Raw genomic sequence first — 22,843 nt, forward strand, 5'->3', positions numbered from 1 at the left:
AAACCAAAAATTATCAATGCACCCCAATCAAAGCACACATTGCAAGAAACAATTAAAAAAAAAAAAAAAAAAGCATGAGAAGTGATCACCACTCACTTGGCAAACCTTAGCCCATTTGCTGTTGGGCTATTCAAGCTCCTTTGCTTCCTGGTTTCTTCCCTAATGTGGGCTGGACGTTTCTGTCTCCAACAAGGGATAGGACTTGCTTACCTGTTGCTGTTTCACGCTTGGCCTGACAGCCCCTCTCTTGTTAGACAATCATGCCGTGTCTGGGGTTTTGCCATTACAAATAGCACTATAATGGATATCTCTGCCTTGTTCCTTTCTCTTCTGTTGTTTTGTTCCTCGGGCTGTGTTCCACAACTCGAGGTCGTGTCAGAGAGCGTGACCGGTCTTATGGTTCTTTCTGTGTTTTGCTGGGTAGGCACAGAAATATTGAACAGACTTAGAGTGCCAGCAGCAAATAAATATTCATGTAACCCTTTATCATTCACAAGACACTTCCCATACATTTTCCCAGTTAATCCGGAGGCCAGATCCTCACACTTGCCTTGTCCAGCTGGCGAGGGAAGAGAGCCTCGGGGAGGGAGGTGTGCCCAGGTGGAGAGACGGGCAGGCAAGTGAGGCAGGACCTGCACCCGGGTCCTCTTCGTATGTCCCCCCAGCACGTGCTGGGCATGGGGGGCTCCTGCCAGCCCCACTGGGGATGGGGGGAGGTGGGGTCGGGCCTCTTGCTGTCGCCATCATCATTACTATTTCACCTGTTTATAGGCTGCAAGGTGGTCCTTCCAAGTGATTTAGTTGGCAGTGCTTCTGGCGCCTGTGTTTTACCTTGAGTTTTTACTGTTTGTTCTTTTTCTTCTGTAAGTGGCCCATTGCTAGACACAGCTCATCTGTTCCATGGGCCCGGGCTGCCTTGCTTTACAGACGGGGAAGCTGAGGCTCAGGGATAGATAGTGAGACCCGCCTCCCAGACCAGCACTGTTTCCGCTCTGCTGTGAGATGTGAGGAGCAGGGTGGGGACAGGGGGGTGAGGCGGGCATGGGAGTTGCTAGAAGTTACTAGAAGTGGGCCAGTCTTGGATGGTAGTAAGGGCTTAGCCAGGGAGGTGAAGCCCCAGGGTGGTGCTGGGGCATCAGCGAACCAGAGCAAGCACTAGTCTTCGGAGCATTGATTGATTGATTGATTTTTTTAAAAAGATTTTTATTTATTTATTTATTTGACAGACAGAGATCACAAGTAGGCAGAGAGAGAAGGAAGCAGGCTCACCGCTGAACAGAGAGCCTGATTCAGGGCTCAGTCCCTCGACCCTGGGATCATGACCTGAGCTGAAGGCAGAGGCTTTAACCAACTGAGTCACCCAGGCACCCCTGGAGCATTGATTTAGTCATGAAAAGTAGCCCTTGGATTCTCTGCCGTGTCCCAAGCGTGACGTGGATGTTGACCTCTGAGGCTACTTTGTGCCCAGCACTGCTCTCAGCAGTCACATCTCGTCATTTGCTTAACTACACAAAGCCACTGAGGCTGGGTCCAGTTCATAAGTGAAGGAACTGAGGCAGAGGGAGGTTAAGGAACTGGTCTGAGATCACACTACTGGTAAGTGGCAGAGCCAGAATTGGAACCTGGACTTGGTTTGTTGACCACTATGCTGCCCTGCCTTGGTGTAAGCCACAGATGTGTATGAAGGAGAGCTCCTAACCTTGAGCGAGGGCTGGAAAGACAAGGTCCTGGAAGACATCCCCAAGGAAGTGGCAGGAGGTCTGGGATGGAAAGAAAGATGGGAAAGTTTGGGTAGAGGGTAGAAGAGTACAGACCAGGCAGAGGGAAGCTTGTATGCAAAGTCCCTGTGGTGAGCGGAGGTCCAGTACATTTCAAGATCTCAGGGAGTGCTGGACCTGAGAGCAGGTGGTATGGTGTGTGGGGAGCCCAGATGGGACAGATGAGGCCCCCAGGTGACTGAGGGTGACCCAGTCAGGTAAGGGCAAGGGCTTTGGGGAGCGGGTGGCTGAGTGATGGTAGGGGGATTTGGCCCAAGGTTTGCAGGACCTTTCCTGCTTCTGGCCTCCAGAGGCCAGACTTGTGAGCCAAAGAGAGCATGGAGGTGGGGGAAGCCAAGCCAGTTGAAGGAGGACAGGAAAGGTTCTAGATGTAGCACCAGTGAGGACCATGGAGGGGTTGGGAGGACAGGCCAGGAGCTGGGTGTCACTAAGAGCATAGCCCAGTGCATGGTAGATGGTAGCTGCTAATGCTTCCAGAGCCTCCCCTCTGTCCTCAGTGACCATGGCCTTTGTGGCCCAGGATCACAGAAAGGAGGCAGACTGGACTGGCTTGAGAGTCTCAGGAACATTAACAGCTGTGATCAGAGTGGATGATGTGGCAGCTCAAGCCGACTCCAGAAGAGAACATTTTTCTTAACAGGGACCAGACCAGGACCTTGCCCAGACCAGGACCTTTTTCATTTTCTCTCCCATTCATTGCCTTTATTCCTGAGGCAGTCTGTTGCTGCACCAAACAAGGCTCAGCCTAGAGAAGCAGAAGCATCAATAGGTTCATGGTTCTTAGTTCAGGCTGCATCTCCAAGGACCGTCTACTAGGTAGCTCGGGAACAGCAGGAGTTGGTTCTCACAGCCTCGTGGCTGCAAGTCCCAGACCAACCTGCCAGCGTGGTTGAGATCTCTGAGCGTCCCTCTCCAAGTTTCCCACTGCCACCTTCTTATCGTGTCCTCACATAGTAGAGAGCAGGGAAGCAAGGTCTTTCCTCTGTCTTCTTCTAGGGGCACTGCTGCCAGCATGAGAGTCCCACCCTGTGACCTCATCCAAGCCCTGTCACCTCCCAAAGTCCCCACCATCTCACACCATCCCACTGGGGCTGGGGTTTCAACATAGGAGTTTGGGTGGTGGGGCACCTTTCTTTTTTAACAGTGGTCTTTTGGGGGGCTGGGTGCCAGCTGACCAGCTCTCAACCAAGAGACCTGGGTGCTTCTGACCCACCAGACCGAAGGGCTGGCTCGTCCCACCCACGTCCCTCCCACGGGCAGCATCTACCCTCAAAGTCAGCCAGTTCCACATGGAAATAGGGGCAGAGGGAAAGTCTGAATGACCAGGCAAAGTTCAGTGGACGTAAGGACCGTGCATCACAGCGTGTCCTAGAGCAAAAGCATGACTGGGAGAAGCTAAAGATTACGAAAACCGCTCAACCCCGGGGTAACCATTGCAGCTATGCGCTGCTTCTTAGAGGAAAGAAGTTCTCAGGCCGAGCCTGGCTTCCAGGAGCCCTTTGGATGGCCTTTGGAGGCCCTGGGCCTGAGCTCTTCTGGGCTGGCCCCGCCTTGATGGCTACAGGTATCCACTCCCTCTTCAACGCCCATACTTTCTCTTTTGCAACCCAGGCTCAGCCAAGAGGGACCCCCTCGGTGGCTCTGATGCTCTGGACACATTCAAGAACCCAGACCAGGACCCAAGGGAGGGAGGCCCAGCTTTCCTTGTCCACCAGTGTCTTCATGGCTGTGGTCCACAGCATGGTGGGGGGTTGTGGACCCAATTTAGTGGTTCCCCAGCAGCATTTTAAAAAACAGAATAGCGTAGAACATGTCAGCATTCTTTGCAGGTAGGAGGGTAAAATTTGTTTCAGTTGTATGTATTTACACGTAACAAGGTTATAACCTAAAATGTGTTTCTTGCACAGTCAAAAAATAGTTAGAACATTTTAACCTAAAAGGTTTGATGTTTGTTTTGTTCTGTTGGTGAAAATACCAGGAAAGCAGCATGGGTCCACAGCCTTTCAAGCCACAGGCCTTCCGGCTGAGCCTACCCCCCACCACCAGTATGCAAGTTGTGATGTGTACTCAAGTGGGCTTATTAGTTGACTAGTTTCAAACAGTTTATATGTTGGAGAAGGTCAACCAGAAACTTCACCTGAATTTCACCTTTCATTGGTCCAAAGCCATTGCAGTCTTGCCATCTTGTGTGTGTGTATGACTATCAAAGCAGCACACATTCATTTTACGAAGTTTGCACAGTGCCAGAGAGGGCAAAAGAGTTCTTAGAGGAATCATGATCCAACCAGCCAGAGGCCAGTGCTGTTCACATTTGGAAGATCACTGCAGTGTTTGCTGCCAAATATTTTTCTCTGCGGAGATAAATTTGGATCTATAATTTTACCTCCTCCTTTCTTCATTTAACATTAAATATATGCAGTTACTCGTGTCATTAAAAACTCTTTTTAATAGAATACATTTGCATGGATGTACTAAAATTACCTTATTTTAAATCCCTACTTGTTGGATATGTGGATATCCGAACTTTCTATTAATAATGCTGCAGTGGGCAACTTTGTGTATAAGGCTTTCTAATTATCTCCTCAGAATAGATGTCTAAAAGTGGACTCGTGGAGTCAAAGAGTCTAAATCAAGGTATAGGGCACTTCCTCCTGAATTACTTTCCAGAAAGAGCCAGTGAACTTCCCACCAGCTGGGGGCATGTGGCTCAGGTGTCAGCGGATCCCCGCCAGCACTGAGTGCTCTTGGTTTGCTCTTAGATGTTTATTAATTTGGAGGCCAAAAAGAGTGCCTCGTTTTAATTTGTATTTCTTTAATTACTGGTTAGACTGAACACGTTTTTCTACGTTTCATGGCCATTTGCTTTTTGCTTTTTAGGAATTATCAGGCAGGTCCTTTGAAGCACAGGGGTTTCTAAGGGGCAATTATTGTCATCGTCTTCAGTCATTGTGGACGCCGGGAACAGTTACGGTTTTCCTTGTCTAGGGCTCTCTCCTTCGTAGGAGGCAGAGTGCTGGAACCCTGGCTGGCACTGACCTCGTCTCTCAGGTGATTCAGGCTAAGGTAGCATGTCATAGTCACATGGCCCTCGTTGCTCCTGTTTAGTTTTTCAGCCTTCTGCAGTTTGCCCAGTGTCACCCCGCTCATTATCCCGGGTCAAGCCTCCTCACAGTCCCAGCATGTCCTCCTGTCTGCCATTTGCAGATAGGAAGTCCATCAGCGCGGGGTCTTGCCAGACGCCACTGCGAGGGAACCGTTGAATAGGGACTCGCCATCTTCTGACCCCATGTCCATGCCTTGCCCTCTGCCCTGCAGCCTTTAGGTTTGTGTTGTTGGACTCCGGGGAGGTATTTTTCTAGCTTATTTAACTTAATTGGAAGGATTGGCATGTCGGGCAGTCTTACTGCCTGCTCAAGTGTCTAGGAGGCCTGGATGGTGATAGAGGTCCCGGCTCAGGGCTCATGGAGGGGTCCCATGGGGCCTGAAGAGTCCACGAAATGAAAGAAGAGAGAATTTGAAGCCTGAGCTCCCTCAGTGGACTTCTTTTTTTCCCTTTTTACTCTTAGCAGAGAACAGTCTGCCAAAGATTATTCATTTTTAATCTGCTTTACATTTTGACCACATTTGTTGGTTTTAAAAAATATGTGTTTAGTCCACACTGCTGTCCTCTGGAGGACAGGACCTGTCAGCTTCCTACTGCCCACACAGGATCTGATGTCACCAGCAACCATTTGAGTACTATTATTATCCCCATTTTATAGCTAGGGAAACTAAGGCCCAGAGAGACTAAGTGTCTTGCTCAGGGTCACTCAGCTAGTAAATGGGAGGAATGGGATTTAAACCCAGGCTGTTTGGTTCCAGTATCTGGTCTCTGTGTATTGCTGCCTCCCAGCCAGGTATTCAGTGAAGATGTTCTCTGGGCTGAAAGAAATATCCACATCCTCCCTCTTTTTTCATCTCAAAACGCGTGTGCTAAGGGGTAGTGTTGTGAGGGGAATGCTGTGGGGCTAGAGTGAGTCATGAATCATTGCCAAGAGCAATCTGACATCTTTTGGGCAAGGGGGAGTACAGCAGTTCAAACTCCCTGTGTAGCAGGAAGAATTCCGCTCCCACTCAATTCCCTAGAAATCTGAGAGCTAGAAAGACACACAGAGTGAGTTGGGAGGCAACCTCCCTTCCAGGCCATGTGACCTGGGCCAAGTCAGTCCTGCTCCCTGGGCTCTGTGTCCCATCCTTGTCTGGGGGATTGGACCCCTGCATGTTGGGGGCCCTTTCCAGCCTTGACATGCTGGGATTGTGGGTGCTGGGGGACATTCTGAGCCAGCGTGTTTTTATTAAACTCCGTACTCTTTTAATTAGATAATTTATTTTCCCCACGATACCCATGGGTTTCTCAAGTATGAGTTGAGCATTACCAACACTATGTCAATTGAACTAATAGTTAAAAGATTTAACAAGACATTGTGTCTGTTTTTGATTTCCTCCACAGGGACGCGAGAGACAAATTTTACAGGAAACCATTCACAACTTCCACTCTTCCTTTGAGAGCAGTGCCAGCAACACCAGGGCCCCAGGAAACAATCCCTGTACATGATCCTCCCTCCTGTGGTGACCAGCGTGAGCTTTCTGAATCCCAGTGCTACCCTCACGCAGCCCGTGTTCCGGCCATCAACTCCTCCCCATTCCCTGAAACACGCCCCGGTTGGTCACACCACCATGCGTTTGTCACGTTCCCTCTGCCCCAGATGCCTGTCTTCCCTTCTCTTCTCTGCTTTCGTAGTTGGTGATGCTCTTGCTGTAACAAACTCCAACGCGGTAGACTTATCCTCATATGAAGTCCGGTATGGCTGCTTCTGCTTGGCAGGTGGCTTCCCACTGTAATTTGGGGACCCAGTTCCTTTCACCTTGTGACCTTGTCATCCCCAGGGGCTTCAGCATCTTTGCTTCTTGCTGGCAGAAAGGGGAAAGGGGCGATGGAGAAGGCACAGCCATTCTGAACAACGTTCCTCTCCACTGTTCTTGCTCTATCCTCTCCTGCTCAAGTTCCATTGGCCACTGGTAGTCACATGGCCCCACCTGGCTGCATAGGAGGCTGGGAAATGTAGTCTTTGCTCAGGTGGTGGCTGCCCAGCAGCAAGTCTACACTTAGCCAGGGCGGCGCCATGTTTTAGAGGAAGCTTAGCTTTCCCTGACACATCTTCCCATAAAACTTCTAACTTTTTCTTTGTGATCCAAGTCACCGATCCAGTAAAGCCTTCCTTGACTCCCTTATACAGAAGTAACTTTTTAGGACTCCGTTCTAACACCCGGCTGCACCGACTGCCTACAACACACAGCAGGTGTTCAGGATGTGTGCGTTGAATGCGTTTGTCTTTATTGCGATGGCAGGCTTTTCTGTAAGAAAAAGAGTAGGTCTGCTTTGTGATCTCAGGTCCCTTCTCCCTTCTGGCCGTCAGTGTCCTCACCGCAAGATCTAGGGTCAGGCAGGAGGAGGCTCCGCCGATAGTCTGCTCTGCTCATGCCATGTCGCCATAGGCTTTCCTGCACGTCAAGGGGGAGCAGAAGACCCTAATATATTGCACAGTGGAGGGACTTTGGTGCTCAAATTTTCTAGACAAGCCAAATGTTTGGAATTTCTTGTACACCCTGTTAATGCTATGTTCCTCAGAAGGGAATCGGTCCCTACGGTTTTCTGCCCCTATTACATTTGCAGAGCTTTGACAGTAGCTTTTAGAAGTGTTTTCAAGTGAGTCATTTGGCCAATGCTTGTAGCATTTGTTAACATGCTGGGTGCCGGGGCTACAGAGACAAGCTAGAGCCAGTCCCCACCCTTGGGGACCTTTGTAGGCGGGAGAGGACAGGAATGGTTGGTCCCAACCTCAAGAGGCAGAATGGCAGAACTCAGGCTCAAAGTTCACCTCCAGCCCTGTGGCTGGCCAGCTGCATGGCCTGGGACAGGTCACTTGGCCTCTTGCTCAGAGCTGAGAGCCGATGTGCGGAAAGCTTTTAGTCTGTACAGAGCACCCAGTAGGCCGTCGCCTTCACAGAGTTCTTATCTTTGCCATAAGCTCCACCAGGCTACTTGCTGATCTCCTTGGGAGGTGTGGCCACCCATGTCCCTCCCCAGCCACGAAGGCCTGCTCCCCCTCCATTGGCTTTGCAGGGCAGCTCTGACCACCTCATGTTTCCCCCACCCCTGCCCGTTGAGACAGCTTCTCCTCCCTCCTCCCATCCTCCCACTGGCAGCAGCCTACTTTCAACATTCCCGGGAGGAGGCTGCACTTTAGCCGTCACTGACAGGCTTATTTGTAAATAGTCCTCAAAGCCAGGCCATTAAGGAGACATGGTCAATGCACACGTACTGTGTGCAGCAGCTTGAGGTCAGTGTCGTCCATCCTCTCTGTCACCCTGGAGAGCCCTGCACATCTGGGAAACCCACAGAGTGAAGCTACGTGCCAGTTACACAGCCCAGGGTGGGCATAGCTGGCCCAGACCTGGCTCTGGTGGGCTTCCAGGCCCAGGCCTTTCCACTGATCCACGTAGACTTCCGGAGCTGGAGGCACCGGGTATCCTCAATGTTGTAATGTACTGATGTCTCCAGGGCTTAGTTCTCAATAGGCCAAAGGTTGTTTGCCCCTGAAATACACTGGTCTCTGAGTTACGTGCCCCGAGGTTCTTTGTCTGCTTCCTGCTGCTGTGCTAGTTTTTCCGTAAGCCCCCTATCCGTTCAGCATGCTGCCAGGTATATTTGACTGAACGTCCGCACACACACAAACTGTGCTTTATGGGGGCAGCTTTCCTCATCTGATGGCCCAGACAGAGCGGGGCTGATTCTCATCTTGCAGGTGGGAAAACAGGCTTGGGAGAGGTGCTTCTCTTGGCTTTTCCATTGGAGTCAAGTGGCTCTAAGGCTTTTCTCCCAGGCAGTTTGTGTGCTGTCTGATGAGAGATATCTAGCACACTTTCTGGGGCATGATCTTCCCCTTCCTGGTGACACTCCCCACCCCACACATGTATCCCGCACCCCCCCACACTCCCACCAGTCTGTAAGAGGCCATTCTCCTCCATAGGAAGTGTTTCCCTTGCTCAGTGACCTGAACCAGCATTCCCCAAAGTGGGTTCCTTGGAACACTACTTCCATGGGATATTAATGGGTTTTTCATAAAGAAAAATCAAGGGAGTGTGTATGTGAAAGTGGGGTAGGGCACTATGTGATCAGATAGGTTTGGCGGGCACTGGGTTAAAGCCCAGTTATATGACTGTCTTGCTGCAGGACATCTCAGTACCTTCAGCTTGCCTGCGTTTGTAGGGCCTCTTGGAGGCAGCTGTGTAACATGTAGCATTTCCCATATGTTTGCTCACAGATCACCTCTTCATGGTGCTCTTGCAAGACAGGTTCCTGGGACGCTGTCCAGGAAGCCTTCTTTGACTGGGACAGTGGCAGCCACGAGGACTTAGCTGCTGGGAGTTGGGTGAGGGTGCACTCAAGGGCTTTAGCTGGGTCAGGGATCCTCAGTCCTTCTCTGTGCCCAGCATTTCCTGGCAGAGGGGCCCTGCTTTGGCAGTAGGACATCAGGGTTGGGGAGTCCCCTGAACTTTTGGGTGATTGGGACCTGGCTCAGAGGACTCTCCATCTTTTGCAGGGGAGAGGGCCCTGTTCCCCAGCCTTAGTGCCATAGCCCCACTGGTGTGTGCTGTGTGTTCGTGCCACACCCCCCGCCAGCCAGGGGATACTCCTGCCACCTTCCTTCGGTGCCAGACCATTAGATAGAAGCCAGCTAGTTTTGCAAGGAGAATGCTTACATTCACCAAACATGCACTGAGCATCCAGCCTGTGCCTGCCCTTACTTGTGTTTTGGATCCAGAGTTGAAATATGCACATTTCTGCCCTTAAAGAGCCCAGAGTGTCTTAGAAGAGACAAGCATGTAATAAATGTGTTACAGTGCTGTGTGAGGAGTCTTATAATGACTTATGATGAAGGCATGTGCTAGGTTCGTGGCTCTGAGCACATTGTCTGTGATGGCTGAGGTTTGGCCCAGTAGGAGAGGGCTAGCAGATGAGGAATCTAGCGGGCCCCCAGACAGGGACAGCCTGTGTGAAGTTGGTCTGTATATAACGTTTGTGCACTACATGTTGCTTGGGTTGTTAGATACCTGTTTTTCTGATTTGGGTTGGGTTTTATTGTTGTTGTTTTTTGATTTGGGTTTTTTAAAATGCATAGAAACAGTTTGTCCCCCTGGAGAGAGCACTGAATCTAGAGTCAATCCTAACACTGGGTTTTTGCTCAGCCACTTACTGGGTAACAGCTGGCTTTTTTGTTGTTGTTGTTTTTAGAAGAGGGTAGTGCTCTCCAAGGTGCTGAAGATCAGATGTAAGCAAGAAAGCCCTTTTCACACCATGTTGAGCCATGCAGATTTGAGAACTCCCCACTATGGCTGCACATCTGAATTTAATCTCAGCCTCCCTCTCTATCTCCCCATCCTCCTCTTCCCTACCTCCCACTTGCCCAGATGTAGCCATAGCTAGGGAGGGGAGCAGCGGGTAAGGCCAGAAGAAGGGACCTCCCGCCAGAGGGAGCAGCAGCTTAGCTGGGCTCTGCTGGCCTCAGAGTCCAGGGAAGCAAGAATTGTCAGAGGATCCCCACACTCCAGCAGTTCTGACTCTGGGGGTTTGTGTCTTTGGGATTCCCAGCAAGGTGAACAGAAAGAAGCAGGAAGGCTTTCCAGCCAAATTGCAGGAGCTGATCCAGCAAAGAGGAAGCAGGAAACCCTTCCATTTTCTCTTACCTTGGAGCTGCCCAAGGACACAGCCATGCAGGCGAGGATCAGACTAGGCTGCTGTGGGCACCTACGCTGACCCATGCCACCAAGAATGCCTCCCAAAGCTCGAGACTCTTCTTGGGAAGATTTTGCAGCCCAGCCTGAAGGTGTTGTGAAGCATCATCTGTGCCCATCTGTCCTTGTCCATTTCAAGCAAGATTATCGTGTCTTTTTAACTAACAGATCCTGTTCAACATGCAAGGACACCCGATGTTTTTTCCTGATAAAGTCAATACCAAATTCTGTAGGACAGGCCAGAGAATGAGTCTCCTCCCCAGGAGGTGGGAGGTGAATCACCTCCTCTGGGCAGGTTCTCCTTAAATATTTCTGGAAGGTCTGCCAGACTCGCCACTGGCCTCTGGAGGTGTCTGCTCCTCTGGAACATGCCGCCTAAGAGGGGATTAGACTCTGCCTGAAATTTCAGCCCCTCATCTAAGAAGCCAGTCTGTATGGACAGTGATTCACCAAAGCTTGGGATGACAGAAGGGAAATCAACACAGAATCACCGGTACTGGGATAGAGCAGAAAGCCCAGTTCATCTGTCTCCAGTTCTTTCTAAAGCAGAAACACCCAGGGATCCCTCCTCAGGGCCCTGCCCAGTGGGGTGAGCCAAGCCCACCAGGTTCCCAGTTCCTGTCGGAGCCAGGTCCCTAGGGCTACTGGACAAAGGGCATGACTGTCTTCTTCAGGGAGATGTGTCTCTACCCTCCAGGTAACTGGGCTAAAGTTTAGCCTTGAGTCCTCCATAAAGCTGCTGTATCCTTTGATATGAGACCAAGTTGCCATTTTGTTTCAGCTCTCCCGAGTGGGTTCCCATGTTCCTCAGCATCATACATCACTTTTTATTATTATTTTCCTCATGAAGGGACTTGATTTCTCTAAAGGACTTTTGTTTGCCAAATGTGTATTAAATAACCGTGGATTTGTCTTCCCATGTTGATTTTGCTCATCAAAGGCATAAATGCTGCTCGGTTTCCTTCCCGTGACAACCTTTCCAGTGCAGGCACTCGCAGTGAGCCAGTGAAGCTGTGGGCTGCCCTGTCTCTCCCACACCTGCCCCACTGGGCAGCTCTCTCAGCCCCTTCCTGCCAGGTCAGTGACCATGGCCCACAGATTTTGTTTTGCCATGATGCATCACGTCCTCTTTGATCCCCATCATCTATTTCATCCAGCCCCCCCCCCACTGCCCCTCTGGAAACCACTAGTTCTCTACAGTTAAGAGTCTGTTTCTTGGCTTCTCTCTCTCTCTCTCTCCCTTTTTACACTTTGTTCTGTGGCATAAGGACATTAATCTCACCAAGGTCCCCCGGGTACAGGGAACAGCGGGTCTGAATGCAGGGCTCACCTCTCATTCTTAGGAGGGGCCACGTTTTCTCCAGGCTGTCTTGCTGCCTTTCAACACACAGAGAAACATTAAATTGGTATGAGCCCCACCAGTAACAAAAATAAAACCTGTTAGTCTGTATGGCTTGTTCACAATTTTTAAAAAAATTTTTTTGGCAGGCCGGTGGGGCGGGCGGGGAGGGTGGGTAGCGGGCTGTGTGTGCTCATGAAACACTGTAAATAGCTGGGAGATTCTCTTTGTTCTAAGAATTCTTACAAGTCAGGGGACTGCCTCGTGTCCTCGTGTTCTGCCATCAGTCCCTCATGGTGGCACACTCGGTGCCACAGAGCATACATACAGGAAGCGGAAAGAAGCAGCCAGAGGAAGGCCAAGGTCTGTGGGGCCCCAGAGGGCAGGGCAAAAATACTGGGGAGACCATGGCAGTAGAGCCAGCTTTCCGGGAGGAGGAACATTCCAGGAAGCAGAGCTCCCTCCAGAAGGGCCCCCAGAGACTGGGCCAGCATGGAGCAGGACAGCTGCAGGGGGGGGGGGGTGTCACATTTTGAATGAGGATTGGACCCAGCAGTTGGTTCCCCAATGGCCCAAAGGTGGAGACGACTTGAGAAAAACAAGAAGGCGAGGAGCTTACCTGACAATACACACATTTTGTAGGACTGGCCTTGATACGAGTCACTCCTACTCAGCAAGAGCAGGTGGTGGTGACAGTAGTTCTAGTTTTACTGATGTGTCAATCTAAGAGTATGAGAAACACTGTATTAGGTCACTTTTGAGGTCCCTTCCTACCCTGTGATTCTATGAAGATCTCTGAAAAGAAGGCGGAGTGGCTTATCAATAAATTAAATACAGAATTACCATGTAACAGCAATTCCGCTCATAAGTATATACCCCAAAGAATGAAAAATAGGTATTCAAAACAAAACAAAACTTGTATGCAGATGTTCAGAGCACCTTTCACAATAGCCAAAAGGTGAAAACAATACAGACAGCCATCAGCAGATGAAGGGATAAAGAAAATGTGCTACAGCCGCTCGGAATACTTCTCAGCCCTGAAAAGGAACAGAATGCTGCCACATGCTGCCACCTAGACAAACCGGACAAGAGACTCCGTGTTACGTGATTCCATTCATATGAAATGTCCAGGATAGGCAACTGGTAGAGCCAAAGTTTGGGGGGGTGCTAAGGAAATGGGGAGTAACTGCTTACTGGGTAGCGGGTTTCTTTTGGGGTGATGAAGTTCTAGAACTAAACAATGATATGGTTGTCAATCACAGATGTACTTAATGCCACGGAATTATGCACTTTAAAATGGTTAAAGCAGTAAGTTTTAGGTTATACACATTTTATCATAATCTTTAAAAAAGAAGAAAGAAGAGGGGAGCTCATCCCCTGGCTGTTTGTCCGTCCTCCCGTCTGTCTGCTTGTCTGGACCTTGTCATTAGGGTGACAGATCATAACCACCCTAGGGTCTTCCTCCCTTCTCCCTCCCACACTCATGTACACACTCCTCTCTGTGCCCTTCGTCAGAGGGTCTCAAGCCAGTGTCTCTGGGGCCTGGCACAGAAAACCCTCACACATGAATGGGGCTGGCCTCATCCTGGCTCTGGGAAGGGAAGTTGGTTTGGAAGGCGGGAACTTTTTCCAGGCGCCAGGTAACCTCACACGCTCCAGGCCGCTTGCCCTTTCTCTGGCTCTCCTTACTTTTCCCCAAGGGCCTCGGAGCATCTCTGCTTCACTCACTCACAGGCTCTTTCAGTCAAATAATTGTCTCCACTTTCATCACAATCAGAAACACTCCCTTTGAGTCACAGACCAGTGTTTTCAGAAGCCCTTCTGTGTTGGCATGGACACCCATTGGATGAAGGATTTCTTCAGCTGTTGAGTTAATACCTCCGAGGGGCCCAGCCTCATCAATTCCCACTTACCCCAATGCAGCAGCCTCCAGCCCTGTGCCCCAGCCTCCCTCTGCCCAGTCCCACTTGCCCCTGTCCTGCCGCGAGGGTCCCTCCCAAGACAGCTCTTAAACCACATGCCAGGGGCTAATGTCCACAGAGTCTGCTCCTGGGTCACCCAGCCTGTGAGCAGGGTTTATAAAGGGGGAGGCTGTGTGTGTGTGTAGGGGAACTCAGCCATGGAGAAGGATCTAGAACTGGAGGGTGTACACCCATGTCGCTGCAGCTTCTGTAGGTCGGCTTCATCGGTGAGATGACCTCAGGGAAAATGGATTTTACTAACTCCTCACCACGGACAGTGGTCAAGAGCCTGAGTCGGGATCCTCTGAGAGAATGCCCACCAGGCCACCTGGAGCCCCAGGCTGGACGAGAGGCCTGTGGATGCTGGCAGCCTTCCTCAGGTAACCAAAGTTCTGTTTCTTCACCATCTCAGGCCCTGGGGATGCACCAAGGGAGAAAAGCAAGGTCTGTGCCTTCGTGGAACTTACAATCCCAGGTGTTGGTAGAAATCCTGGCTCACAGGGCAGGGTGAGGAGTAACTGAGAGAATCCAAGTAGAGCTCAGCACAGGGCGAGTGCTCATGGGGCATCTGCTGCTTTTAATCACTCATGTCTCTCCCTGTTCCTTGGGGGTCAGGGCCAAAGGAGCTCTGTGCCAGTCACGGGGCAGGGGACATGGTGCTCTGCCACCTTAATGAGCCCTGAGCTGCTAGCCATCAGAGGGCCCGGGCTATGGACTGGTAGTAAGGGCCAAGGAGGCACCCAGCCAGGTGAACTGCAATAATGAATGGAAAATATTTGTTTATTGCAAAGCAATGAGCTTAACACATGTGGTTCAGTTTACAATATGCCATTGTTTAGGAAGAACACAGAACAACGCGTTGAACCAAAAGGCCCAAGGTGCAACCTGTGTTCTTTAAACCTGTATAATAGCCCTGTTTGATCCACATTCTGTCACCCACTTCCACATGGATCACCCAACCTTCCTGGGTTGCAATGACTTTTTTTATTTAAAAAAGTCTATTTTAAAATAAATGCACAGTTCATTATCCATAAGAGTATTTTGATGAGCGAGATGTGACATGCATACATTTTTCCATCCTCTCTTGAGAGCCCTGAGATCAGGTGTAGCTTTCACCAGAGCCCCATGGGGGTTCCAGGATGCAGAGCCTGGGGCTGGGAGAGCCCTTCTCTGGATGGAAATCTCCCACCTGGGAAAAGCCTTCAAATGGGCTTCTGCTGACACTCAGCGAGCTTTCCAAGCTTCCCAAGTGTTTGAGTTTGTAACTGGAGAACAATGGGCATGTCTGTCTGTGTGAGGGATTGGTAGTAATACTTGCATGGTGTTGTCTTAGAAGCTACAGACTTGCTTCTCGAAATGGTATGAGAGAAGGTGCTCCCCCGTACCCTTCCGTGCATTAAACTTATCGTGCCCAACATCTGTCTGAACACCGTGATGCCCTCAGCTCTTACACAGAGAGGGAAACTGGCTCCAACAAGCAAAGTGACCCACCCAATGTCACACGCCAGTTAGAGTAGAACTAAAACCCACCCGGCTTCTGGGGCCACCGAAATCCAGCAAGCACTGACCGTGCTTTGACACACATACTAAGTTCTCTCAACCATCCAGACCTACCATTGGGGTTACCCATTTCATAGATGAGGAAAACGAGGCACAGAGAAGGCAAGGAACTTGCCGAGGGATGCTGCACCTTAACGTAGACCCAGTATAGGTATGAAATTGACCCCTTAGAAGCCAGAAGTAAGTAAATGGTCCTCAGGGCAGGGCATCCATCATTCTGTAGCAGACCCCACATGAGTTTCAGAGTTTGAGTCCTGCTGACACTACTTTGGGCTAAGAGAGCAGATCAGCTCATCTCTGAAGACTTGGTTTTCCCATCTGTGAAATGGAGAGAACAGCAACACTACCTGGCGAGAACGTGGTGAGGAGTGAGTGAGACAATAAAGACTGAAGTGTGCTGTAAACTGTAAAGTGCTGTGCACATGCTACTTAGTGGCTTGATTCTCCAGGGACCCTGGCACAACGGTGGAAGAGGAAGAAGCTTGGAGACCGGGGAAGTTGCAGTAGGTGGAACTTCGGGGTTGTCATGGGAACCAAAGCTCTGAGGCTGATCAAGGCAGGAAATACCATCTGGTTTTAAACACCAAAAAGCCTCGACTCACACTGGACTTATTTCTGTAAACAGCAGAATTAACATCATCCTGTAGCGGTAACGTCAGCCCAGAGCAATCTCAAGATTGTCTTCCTGCTGATTTCCCTGGTCAGATCCAGACAAAGCACCTAAGGTGCTCCTTATCCATTAACTGTCACTTCCAAAAAAATGCACACAAGTCACTTAGTAAATCTGAGCTTAAGTGGAAAGAAAACATGCTGGGAGATGGTTTCCCATCCCTCCTAGGCTTTGCAAACCCAGAGGGAAGGCTGGAGGTGGTGTCCAGGGACAGCGATGGGAGGGCCCGGAACCCCAGGCAGCGATGACGCTGCAAGAGTGCTTAGAGAGCATCTCCTCTTTCCTCCAAATTATGAGAGAAAACAGGCCCAGAATGGAATGGCACCTGCCTGAGGTCACACAGCAAGTCGGTGACAAGACAGGCGTTGGATCTAAGCTCCCCACCTCTCAAGTCCCCTTCTTTCCTCTCCGCCAATCACTGCTGCCTTTGGTATTTGCTCTGGCATTTTCATGTTGCTCCCCGGGAAACACGAGGCTTGGGATTTCACTGGTTCCCCACGGGCTCTGTGAGATGAAAAGCAGAACGTTTCTTGAGTCCCTCACCTCCCAGGGATTCGACTCAGGAAGCCATCATTTCTTTGTTGTTTTCTTGGGAACAACAAGGTTTGTGCAAACCACATGAGCCCAGAAGAATTGGGATGCAATTTTAAAAACGAGAGAGTGATGCCTTTTGAGTTTTTAAAATCGAGAGGAAAATCCCGCTTTCATTGCAGCTCCAGATTCAGCAGAGGTCTTCTGGGGATGAACGCTTTTCTCATGGGGGCCGCTAGGAATCCTCTGAGTTGAGAGCTGTGCTGGGAATGCAGGCCCAAGGAGGCCGCTGTGCCGTCGGGCTTGTCCTCTCTGAGCCTCTTTTCCCAGGGCACTGTGAGGCAGGTTCCACATAACTACCGCTGAGGTTCCTCCCATCTCTCACGTGCTATGACTTGCTAATCATTTTTTAAGAAAGGAAAGAAGACCCATTGCTCCTAGAGTCATCCTGATACTTGGTTCCACAGCTGACACATACCGGAACAGAGAAGCATCAGCACTGGCCCTTCGGCTCCTTGCCGTGGGTCCTGGGAATTTCCTATGAACAGGGTTTGGCTGGAAGTAGTCTCTGTCCAGCCTCAGAGAGAGGGGGCATCTGAGGCCACCGTCTTGTCATGGCCCCAGGACCCTTTGCTGAAGCTGGCAGGTGGCACCCAGGTGTAGCAATGACAGAGTGCATGCCCGTGGCTGTGTTGACACCAAGTCACCCCACCCCATCCCACCCTCAGACTTCCAAGTTCTGCCCTCAAGCACCTCTATCCTGTGTCCAGCCACCAGGTTATAAGCAGCCTCATCTGGCAGTGGAGTAGGGGCTGGCGAGCTGGGAAGCTACACTTCCAGGGTCTGTCACTCACTTTCTGTCCTTTGGGGTAGCTGAGGTCCTCCCACCCCTTTTCCACTTGCTCAGAGCTGTAGGAACCACCGCATTGCCAACTCAAGGATGCCCCTGAGCCTCGAAGCTGGGTTTAGGGAGCCCAGGGTGGCCGGGGCTATGTGAGAGCCTGAGCTGGGGGAGGGGAGGGAAGCCCCGGGCAGCAGCAGCAGTGATCTGGTTCCCAGGCAGGAAAATGAGGAATATGACTCTTTCATATTTCCCAGGAATTACTTTTTGGTCTGAAAGAACTTGAGAAATACCTAATCGGAGAGCTAAAGCCCCTACCCCAACTCTCTGATAAGGGAAATTCCATACAGGGTTTGTCTGGGAGGGTGGCAGGGGCGTGGATCTCTTAAAACTTTTTACAGAAGCCTGAGCGGGTTTAATCATGTGTACCTCCACATGGGCTCAGTGCCACCTTACTCTCCCACGGCTCTGTCCTTGGAGCAGCCTCTGGGAGCAGGGAAGGCAAGTGGAACCCACATCCAGGGACAGGGGAGGGATGCTCCGGGGTACAGCTCCCAAGTCAGCCAGAGGTCAGATCTCCTGGGTGACTTCCTCCAACAGTTTCTAGTCTACAGGCAGGGGCACAGCAACCCCAGATGTTTGAGCCTTGGAACTCTCTGAACCTCTGAATCTCTCAGCCTTCTCATCTGTACGATGGGGATAATAAATTTCTCCTTCTGGGATGACTGTGAAAATTAAGTGAGAAAAAGAAAACTTCGTGCTTAGCCTCCAGTAGGTGCTTTAAACATCTGTAAAAATTGTGGGGCACCTGGGTGACTCAGTCGGTTAAGTGTCTGCCTTTAGCTCAGGTTATGATCTCAGGGTCCTGGGATTGAGCCCTGCATAGGGCTCCCTGCTCAGGGGGAGTCGGCTTATTCCTCTGTCCCTCTGCCCTGTCCCCACTCATGCGCTTGCTCGTTCTCTTTTTTCCCTCAAATAAGTAAATAAATAAAATATTTTTTAAAAAATCTGTAAAAATTGTCAACACTTCATTTCCACTCTCTGAAGCGTCTTTGGGAATGTTTCCATGGTAAATCTCATTTTCTAGGTTGGGGGAAACTAAGCTCAAAGCAGTGGAGTGACTTGTGGGAAACCCCAGATCAGCCCCATGTTGGAGTGGGGTCTGTCTGACTTGTGTCCAAATCTCCTTCTGTCTCGCCACAACTATGAATGTATGACTTTCTGAACACTTTAAAGAAATTAGGGAAATGAATATGAACTTGAGATATGTCAATTTCCTTGAGATATGACACTTGAGAAAAGTGAGAACTGAGAAATGCCAACTTTCAACTTTCTATTTACTTCCTTTCCTTACAGTTTCCTGAAAAGGACCCAATTTGGAAACTGATTTTGTTGCATGCATCTTTCCTTCATATTCTGCCTTGCTATTTGCAACTGTGGTGTTGTTTGTGAAGACAATGTCTAGTATATTCTCTGGGAAGTTGACACCCGGAAAACAAAGCCTTCTTTAGTGATGAACACTCAGCCTGGGTACAGAGCAGAGAACATCTCCCTGCGGCAACAACAACTGAAAACCAGGCCACACAGGGAACCTGGGGAAAAGACCAAGTTTCTTCCCCTCTCTCTGCATTTGTACGCTTAGAGAATTACACCACAGCAAACCCGGGGACACGACCGGCCCAAGGTGACAGTGCTGGGAAACTGTGGATTTGACTACAAAATTAGTTATTTTTTGTCTTTCTATAGATTTTATTTATTTGTCAGTGAGAGAGTGTGCACAAGCAGGGGGAGTGGGGCAGGTAGAAGCTGGCTTCCTGCTGAGCAAGGAGTCTGATGTGGGACTCAATCCCAGGACCCTGATATCATGACCTGAGCAGAAGGCAGACGCTTAACCAACTGAGCCACTCAGGCGCCCTTAAAGACTTCTTTTTAAATGATAGTCACAAAGTTAACAGATAGGGAGGAGATCTTTTCAGTGCCCCAATCTGATAAGGGATTCCTAAGGGGTTAATAGCTAGATTATCCAAGAACTATTTGCAAACCAGGAAGAGGCCATTTCACAGAAGTAGAACTAGTTTAAGTCAATTGAGCAGAGATGCTCAACCTCACCAGTCATTGAGAAAAATGCAAACTAACAGCAAGATTCCATTTCATACCCATCAGTTAAAAAAATTAGAAGGTTGGATAATGCTCAGTGCTGTGAAGGATGGGGGCTGGGAGCCATCTGGAGAGCAGTCTGGCAGATTCTCGTACGTTGGGTCTGTGCCTGCCGAGAAGCCAGCCCCATGCTCTGTGTCCTGGAGATGAGTGTCTTCTGCCCCTTTTGTTCGGCTCTGCATTGTGGGGGTCTGGTCCCTGCAGGGTGTGTTTCCCAAGTTCCTTGTCAGCTGACTTCCACTGGGAGGCACTGACCGGAAGTTAGAGGATGGAAGGAAGGGAGAAGCCAGGGCATCACTGTTCCTCATCTCAGCGTCAGGTGGCATCTCCTAGCAGCAGCTGTGACTCTTCCAGGGGGCCAGGATGGTGAGTGATGACTCCAGCTTTGCCAGGTAAGCCCTTCTCTCTCTGGTGCTCCAGGAGCCCTTCCCTGATGTTGTTCATTTCTGACTGCCTCACTGTCCCCCCAATGAAGCTTCTCAGCCCTTTCATTCCCCGAGTAACCAGTTCCCCACATGCAAATTCCCATGTTGCAAACCCTCAAGCAGTTTCTGTTTCCTGGTCAGTCTGATTCCTGTCCCTAGGATCCAGGCAGTTCCAGATCCTGGGTGTAGCTCAGAGCGACTCTCCTGCAGGTGTGCAAGGACAGATGTCCAAGAACGTCTACAGTGTTTGGGAAAATGGAGAGCCGGAGGAGGCATGGCCACCCATGGCCAGAAGAACGGATGTTGTGCAAGGATGGGTAATATGTGACATGTGAGCACATTGGAGGAGTGACCGAGTTGGGGGCTGGAGGAGGAATGAGGGTTTGGGATGAAGGGGGGGAAACCAAGTAGGAGAAGGGTGACTCGTGGAATGAATGATGAATGTGCCTTGAGCTGGGGAGGTGGTTAACTTGATCTCTGCAAGGGAGGGTGGAAAACGTACAGTGGCCTTGAAAAGGTGAGAGGGTCAAGAATAGGATTGTCCTGGGGCACCTGGGTAGCTCAGTGGGTTAAAGCCTCTGCCTTCGGCTCTGGTCATGATCCCAGGGTCCTCTGCCTACTTGTGATCTCTGTCTGTCAAATAAATTTAAAAAATCTTTGGAAAAAAAAAAAAAAAGATAGGGTTGTCCAGGCAGAGAGAATAATGTGTGAAAAGGAGAGGCCTAAAAATGGCCTATCCGAGGAACAACCCGAAGCGGCATGTGGCTGGGCACGGGCCCGTGGTCAGTACTGTGTCCACTGGAATCATGGAATGCCCGAAAGATCTTTTTTTTTTTTAATTAATTTATTTGACAGACAGAGAGATCACAAGTAGGCAGGGAGGCAGGCAGAGAGAGAGGAGGAAGCAGGCTCCTTGCTCAGCAGAAAGCCTGATGCGGGGCTTGATGCCAGGACTCTGGGATTGTGACCTGAGCCGAAGGCAGAGACTTTAACCCACTGAGCCATCCAGGCGCCCCTGCCCAAAAGATCTTGATCGGTTCAGCCTCTCATGGTTATGGCTGGACGGTCATGTTCAGAGAGGGGCAGGGACACCCAAGGTCACGCTGCGGCAAAGCTCTTCCAGAGGCCAGGTTTCCCGACCCCTTTGGGGGAATTTGCTCTTGTTTCTTACTAAGTTCTCCACTCTGTGTCAGGCACTGTGCTGGCCCTAGGGTCAACAGCCCCTGCCCTCAGGGGGTGCACTCATGGGAGCGGGATGGACCTGGAGTCAAACAGCCCTGCTGTGTGGAGTGTGGATGAGGAACTCCTGGGGCGGCATGTCCTGAATTCCTCTCCCCTTGAATCAGGGCTAAGTCTGTGACTTGCTTTCCTATGGAATGCGATGGAGGTGACATTGTCCCTGTTCTAGGGCTAAACCTTAAGAAAGCTGGGGGCTTCTGCTTTTGTCATCTCAGAACCCTGCACGGTCACGTACAATCTGGCTACCCCGATGGAGAGAGCGCATGCAGAGAGAGCATGTACAGAGGCCGTGGGGACAGGGAGAGGCTCCAAGACGAACTGGAGAGACAGAGAATCCCAAATGTGCCAGCCTCCCCAGCTGAGCCCAACCTCCGGCCAGCCTGCCAACTCAATGCAGCCCCACGAGTGACCACCAGCAGGACCGGCAGAACTGCCCAGCTGAGCCCAGCTCAGATGCTAGTCCTAAGCCACATGCTTGCTATTCTGAGCCACAGAATCTTGGAGTGGTTTGTTCTGTCAGTAATGGATTACAACAGGCAGTGTCAAGTGCACAGTGAGAAAAAAAAAAAAAATGAGGACAGGGTACGTGGAAGGCCAGAAGGAGTGACAGTGAACCTGACCCGGAGGATGGGGAGAGCTGAGCAGGGAAGCAGGAGAAATGAAAGAAAGTGAAGACAAGTCTTGAGCGTTACCAGAGTGTTTCAACAGATGCCCTCCAAGGACCTGAGAGACCCTGGGCAAGGCTGAAGAGGAGACAGAGAAAGATGGTCACAGCCTGGTAGGAGAGGCGGTCTTGAGTATTGACAGTGAGCATGCGCAGTTGACCGTGCTTGGTGCCCAGCAGGAGGTGAGGGACTAGGTCTGAGTGTTCAGAAGACACAGGGGTCATCTCCTTGGAGGGATAACCAGGGAAGACTTCATGGAGGAGGTGGAATTCAATGTGGGCCCTGAAAACCAGGTGCAATTTAGAGCTAGAAAGAAAAGCTTTCCCGGTGGAGGTTTTCATGTGCACAGAGGCACAGAGTTGGGGTGGTTGGCTTTTGGGGGCATTGGAAGTGGCCAGTACAGAAGCAGATCAGATTGCCACAATGAGGGATGCTAGTCCTGCTCTCTGTCTTGGCTAAGTCCCCCCAAATACACATATGCAGAGATACTGTAACATAACGGGAAGCCCTAGTAACACTCTAATTATGTGTGGTAGGGAGAAGATGAACCCCAAATGAATATTTCTCCCAAAGTCAGTTCACATTATCATCGTGGATTGGGAGACAAATAAATGCCTAAGAATAGACACAGAACATTAATTTTTCATTGATCATAATACCACTTTCATGAACATTAAAGATGTAGACTTTGGCAAGAAGTAAATTTCAGAAAAAGGAAAGAGATATTTGGAAGGGGATGTCATCTCCTTTCACATCCCCTTGGTCTTTCTGCCAGTCACTTGAGGAGAGTGGGCACTCCTGGTAGTGTACCAGGTAGGGTACCCTATAGCCAGGCCATAGGG

General features: G+C 50.3%; 1 protein-coding gene across 2 annotated transcripts in view; it reads left to right on the forward strand.

The window, feature by feature from the left end:
• ANKS6 (ankyrin repeat and sterile alpha motif domain containing 6) overlaps positions 1-12,063 on the forward strand; it is a 49,309-nt gene extending 37,246 nt beyond the window's left edge. For both annotated transcript variants that reach the window (XM_059141835.1, XM_059141836.1), the window contains exon 15: positions 6,268-12,063. In XM_059141835.1, coding sequence (XP_058997818.1) covers positions 6,268-6,372 — 105 coding nt within the window. In that variant the 3' untranslated portion in view covers positions 6,373-12,063. The remainder of the gene's footprint in view (positions 1-6,267) is intronic.
• Positions 12,064-22,843: the final 10,780 nt, after the last annotated feature.

This window comes from Mustela lutreola, chromosome 12 (assembly GCF_030435805.1).
Source record: "Mustela lutreola isolate mMusLut2 chromosome 12, mMusLut2.pri, whole genome shotgun sequence".
NCBI classification, from domain to species: Eukaryota; Metazoa; Chordata; class Mammalia; order Carnivora; family Mustelidae; genus Mustela; species Mustela lutreola.